This window comes from Rhincodon typus, chromosome 4 (assembly GCF_021869965.1).
Source record: "Rhincodon typus isolate 14 chromosome 4, sRhiTyp1.1, whole genome shotgun sequence".
Classification (NCBI taxonomy): Eukaryota; Metazoa; Chordata; class Chondrichthyes; order Orectolobiformes; family Rhincodontidae; genus Rhincodon; species Rhincodon typus.
This window is the reverse complement of record NC_063335.1, coordinates 38,435,775-38,441,774: the sequence shown is the minus strand read 5'-3', so window position 1 is coordinate 38,441,774 and position 6,000 is coordinate 38,435,775. Positions and strand designations below refer to the sequence as shown.

The 6,000-nt window shown below is 39.0% G+C and overlaps 1 protein-coding gene across 7 annotated transcripts in view; it reads right to left on the bottom strand.

The window, feature by feature from the left end:
* The window catches only part of LOC109916896 (zinc finger protein 236), a 141,063-nt gene that overhangs the window by 69,415 nt on the left and 65,648 nt on the right, over positions 1-6,000 (bottom strand). For all 7 annotated transcript variants that reach the window (XM_048595669.1, XM_048595670.1, XM_048595674.1 and 4 more), the window contains exon 15: positions 1,657-1,746. In XM_048595669.1, the coding sequence (XP_048451626.1) occupies positions 1,657-1,746 (90 nt within the window). The remainder of the gene's footprint in view (positions 1-1,656; positions 1,747-6,000) is intronic.

Below are 6,000 nucleotides of genomic sequence, written 5' to 3'. Positions count from 1 at the left end.
AGTCAAGGCCCGAAACATCAGCTTTCCTGCTCCTCTGATGCTGCTTGGCCTGCTGTGTTCATCCAGCTCTACACCTTGTTATCTCAGATTCTCCAGCATCTGCAGTTCCTACCATCTCTAAAAATGTCATTTCTTCAGTTCTAAATGGCATTGGTGAGATCACATCTTGAATGCTGTATTCAGTTTTGGTCTCCTTATTTAAGTAAGCATGTAAATGCTTTGGAGGCAGTTCAGATGTACTTTACTAGACCGGCACCTAGATTAAGCAGATCTTCTTATGAGGAAAGTATGGATAGGTTGAGCTTGTTTCAAAGATTTGAAATGGTGAGAGGTGATTTGACTGAAGCATATAAGATTCTGAATGATCTTAATGAGGTGAATGTGGAAAAGATATTTCCTCTTCTGTTAAGTCCAGAACTAGGAGAATTAGACGCCACCCTTTTAAGTCAGAGAGGAGACTTTTTTCCCCCCACTCAGAGGGCTGTGCAACTTTGGAACTCTGCCTCGGGGGCAGTGGAAGCAGTCACTGAAGTTTTTTTTTTAAAAAGGCAGAGGTCTCATCAGGCAGACATATCAAAGGTTATTGGGGTAGTGGGAAATGTGGAACTCAATGCATAAGAGATCAGCAATTATCTTACTGAATGGCGGAGCAGGCCCAGATGGCTCAGCTTTCCATTTTTACTCCTAGTTCAAACGTTTCTAAGTTCTTGGCATGTTAAACAGTCTTGGAGGCCGGTTTAGTTAACTTATCAAATTGAAATACTTTGTTGAAAAACTACACTGACGAGGCCATGGAAAAATGATAAATCTCTCCAATTCTGCAAAAACTGAAATAATATTTTGAAGATGCAACTTTACAAAAGAAATATGTCACTTTTTAAAATTCTTTTTTATGATCTGAGCATCACTGACTAGGTCAGCATTTACTGCTTTTCCTTAATTGCCTTCAAGAAGGTGGACCTGCCTTTTGAACATAACTGAGTGGTTTACTAGGCCATTTTAGAACAGTAATTAGACCAACCAATTACTATAAACTAGTCCAGAATGGGTAAGGACAACAGAATTTCTCCCCTTAAAAACATTCATGAACCGGATGAGTTTTTGCAATAATCTGGTAGTTTTGTGGTCACCATTGCTTGTACTAGTCTTTTATTCCAGATTTATTTAATTAACAGAATTTAAATTCCCCAGCTGCTGTGATGGGATTTAAACTTATGTTTCTGTATCATTAGTCCAGGCATCTGGATTACTGATCCAGTAACAAAACCACTGTGCTATCATTCCAAATACAAAAAGCTCCTTAGTATACACGAAAATAATGACAATACAGAAAACTAAAACCCCAAATGACATAACACTTGAACAATTGTGAAATGCTGACCACGGTCCTCACCACTGGTTCTGACTGTTAAGCCTATTTTTAAAACTGACACTGCTCAATCCAAGGTTACACTGCGGTATAGATTGTTTCATCAGAACCATGAACTAGCATCCCCTTAATTGTTTTTGGTTAGCATGCCTTGAACTGCACCCGTCTTGAACTACACCCCTCCCCGACTCTGACAATGTGCAGAATAATCTTTTAATTCACATTTAAATCTAAGCACACATTTGTAACAATTATCCAAAAAAAAACTCAAAAAAATGTTCCAAAACCTTGGGTCAGGCTCTGTTGATCAAAGGTCTGCTGTGTTATAGTTTGTTGATCAAATTGGCTGATATTCTGCTGTGTTGTCACAAAGGAATCTAGAGTACAAAAATAAACATCAAACAAAACAATCAATTTGACATTGCTTATGAAAGCAGATCAAAGTATATAGATAACTTACGGTACAGATACAAACATTTGGTCCAGTTGGAGCTGGTGTTTACACTCTATTTGAGATCTGTCCACCATTCTTCATCTCACTGTATCTACACATTTATCTCCTTTTTTATCCTCCAGGTACTTATCTACCTTCCTCAAATGCATCTTGCCTCTACAGTTCGTGGTAGTAGATTGAATACTTTCACCATTTCTGCCTAGATAGGCACTTAGAGAGCATCATGAGGCTAACATTTTATGTCTTCTGCACAAAGCTTCAAGTCCTGCCAACACACCACATCAACACATCAGGCCCCATTCATTTTTAGGCCCTAAGAATTTGTCAGTGCCCTAGTTGGAATCATAGCATTCAGAAATTTTATGCCATTAAAGACTTTGATTTGATTCCCCTCAGCCTCTTCAATTCTCTCTTGGGTCATTATTGTGCGGTTCTCACAATACAGTATTTGAATACAGCCTTAGTCTTTGCATTTGTTTACGAAGGAAGAGCTACTGTTATATTTAGTACCAGTTAATATATACAACTACATCAAGGTGGGAGCTGATGAAAACAAAAATATTTTTAGTTAAATGTAATTAAAGTTTTGCAGTAAACTGGTTGAAAACGGGATTGTAATTTTATTATAACTTTAAAGAACAATAATATAATTATTTGAACAAAATAGAAAAACAAGTAAAAGTATTTAAAATAACTTTTTAAATGGTTGGAAAAGCTGCTGGCACATTGATCTTTGTTCGCAAATTCTCAATTTATGCTCTTCATGTTTAAGTTCTTTCGATGCACTGTTTAGCAAAACCTACATTACTTTATTTGATAACATGGCTCTGCCTATATACCACAAAAAAAACACTTTTGGACTCCATTCTTATGTGTCAGAGATGAGAAACATTCAAAATTACACCTAGTATTTCTAAATCAGAATTCCAAATCTCCAAGGATAAAATGAAAAACATTTTCCAAAAAGTAAATGAAAATAACAAATCAGTCAATCTAGGATATTCTTGCACCTCACAACCAGCAGCAACATCAGATATATAAAGGCATGCCAGCAGGGGGAGATCAAGTAGGCAGAGTGGAGCCACACGTGCAGCATAAGCATTGTTCTGGACCAGTTTAAATGAAGTATTTATTTCAATTCTATAAATGCAGTCTAACTTGCAAATGTGGGTTCGCTGCTGATGACGCAAGGTAATGCAGGGAAAACTAAAAGTAACAGCTTAAAAGAGTTTTTTTTTCTCATCAATAAGCTAGCTGTCAAAGGATTGCAAAGGACATGGAATAACTGTCAATGCTCTCTGATTAACTATTGTACAATGGGATTCAAACAGAAATAAGGAGAAGCACATCAGCCTCTCCACCTCCATCTAGTGGTATGGATTGGTACAGATAAGTGCCCTGAGCCACTTCAAAAGACAGGCTCAAATGTTTGATAACATTGGGACTTGACACATATATATATATTTGTATGTATCACAATGGAGAGAGAAAAGAAGTGTTATGGGATAGAGAACAGACAGGCATACAGACAGAGAAATATGTAAAGTATTCATTTAAGAACTGTGGTGAGAACAACTTCCATTCAGTTCGATTGGTTTTTGCCGTTATGTCGATTCTATGCCATAAATTCTATTCTCTGCCTACATGAGTTTTTTCCTGATTGGCTCTATCAGTCTGTTCTTTTTCCTTCTTCCTCTTTGTCTATTCAGCATTTCCTTAAGTGAATGTGCGCTATTCTTTTCAACTGCTCCATGTGATTGTTTGTTCCAAATTCTTACCATTCTCTGGTTAAAGAGTATTGGATTTATTATTGACTACCTAGTTAACAGATATTGCACCAAGTTACAGTTTAGATAGACTATATAATTGCTGCAAAGTACATTTTCATTAAATAATTAACAGCAGATGTCAATGATATAAAAATCTACCAAATGATCAGAAACTAAATTACATTTGAAACTTTTGAAACCTAAAATTAGAATTTCTTTTAAAAATGAGCAAAAGGAATATTATATATTTACAATGTTGAATTTTGACTAATCTGATTGAGTTTTTTGATGAGGTAATGGAGAAGGTGGTTGAGGGCAGTACAGCTGACCCATGGCGAATAGGTTTTCAAAAAGCACTTGATCAAGTACACATATCAGGTTATTAGTAAAATTGAGAACAATGTGGTAAAAGGGACAATAATAGCATGGACACAAAATTGGCCAAAGGACTGAAAGTAAAGTTAGGGCGAATGGCTGTTGCTCAGACTAGAAGTGGGAGGCATATGGTGATATTTCCCTGCAGTCCAGCACAAGAATGCCTCCTGTCATTTATATTCAATAATGACTTGAATTTGAGGAGCATGGCACAATTTTAAAATTAGAAGACACAAATGCCGGGGTTCCAGGGTTTAGATGTTTCAGTAAGATCAGGGAAGGTGGTAAAAGAGGGGGAGGTGTGGCATTGTTAGTCAAGGACAGTATTACGGTGGCAGAAAGGACGTTTGATGACAACTCGTCTACTGAGGTAGTATGGGCTGAGGTTAGAACCAGGAAAGGAGAGGTCACCCTGTTGGGAGTTTTCTATAGGCCTCCGAAAAGTTCCAGAGATGTAGAGGAAAAGATTGCAAAGATGATTCTGGATAGAAGCGAAAGTAACAGGGTAGTTGTTATGGGGGACTTTAACTTTCCAAATATTGACTGGAAACGCTATAGTTCAAGTACTTCAGATGGGTCAGTTTTTGTCCAATGTGTGCAGGAGGGTGTCCTGACACAGTATGTAGATAGGCCAACAAGAGGCGAGGCCACATTGGATTTGGTACTGGGTAATGAACCAGGCCAGGTGTTAGATTTGGAGGTAGGAGAGCACTTTGGTGATAGTGACCACAATTCAGTTACGTTTACTTTAGCGATGGAAAGGGATCGGTATATAAAGCAGGGCAAGAGTTATAGCTGGGGGAAAGGCAACTATGAGGCGATGAGGCAAGATTTAGGATGCATAGGACGGAGAAGGAAACTGCAGGGGCTGGGCACAATTGAAATGTGGAGCTTGTTCAAGGAACAGCTACTGCGTGTCCTTGAGAAGTATGTACCTGTCAGGCAGGGAGGAAGTGGTCGAGCGAGGGAACCGTGGTTTACTAAAGAAGTTGAATTTCTTGTCAAGAGGAAGAAGGAGGCTGATGTAGAGATGAGGTGTGATGGCTCAGTGAGGGCGCTTGAGAGTTACAAGTTAGCCAGGAAGGACCTAAAGAGAGAGCTAAGAAGAGCCAGGAGGGGACATGAGAAGTCTTTAGCAGGTAGGATCAAGGAAAACCCTAAAGCTTTCTATAGGTATGTCAGGAATAAAAGAATGACTAGAGTAAGATTGGGGCCGGTCAAGGACAGTAGTGGGAAGTTGTGCGTGGAGTCCGAAGAGATAGGAGAGGTGCTAAATGAATATTTTTCGTCAGTATTCACGCAGGAAAAAGACAAAGACAATGTAGTCGAGGAGAATACTGAGATACAGTCTATTAGACTAGACGGGATTGAGGTTCATAAGGAGGAGGTGTTAGCAATTCTGGAAGGTGTGAAAATAGATAAGTCCCCTGGGCCGGATGGGATTTATCCTAGGATTCTCTGGGAAGCTAGAGAGGAGATTGCAGAGCCTTTGGCTTTGATCTTTATGTCGTCATTGTCTTCAGGAATAGTGCCAGAAGACTGGAGACTAGCAAATGTTGTCCCCTTGTTCAAGAAGGGGAGTAGAGACAACCCTGGTAATTATAGACCAGTGAGCCTTACTTCGGTTGTGGGTAAAGTGTTGGAAAGGATTATAAGAGATAGGATTTATAATCATCTAGAAAGGAATAATTTGATTAGGGATAGTCAACACGGTTTTGTGAAGGGTAGATCGTGCCTCACAAACCTTATTGAGTTCTTCGAGAAGGTGACCAAACAGGTGGATGAGGGTAAAGCGGTTGATGTGGTGTATTTGGATTTCAGTAAAGCGTTTGATAAGGTTCCCCATGGTAGGCTATTGCAGAAAATACGGAGGCATGGGATTGAGGGTGATTTAGCGGTTTGGATCAGAAATTGGCTAGCTGTAAGAAGACAGAGGGTGGTGGTTGATGGGAAATGTTCATCCTGGAGTTCAGTTACTAGTGGTGTACCTCAAGGATCTGTTTTGGGGCCACTGCTGTTTGTCATTTTTATAA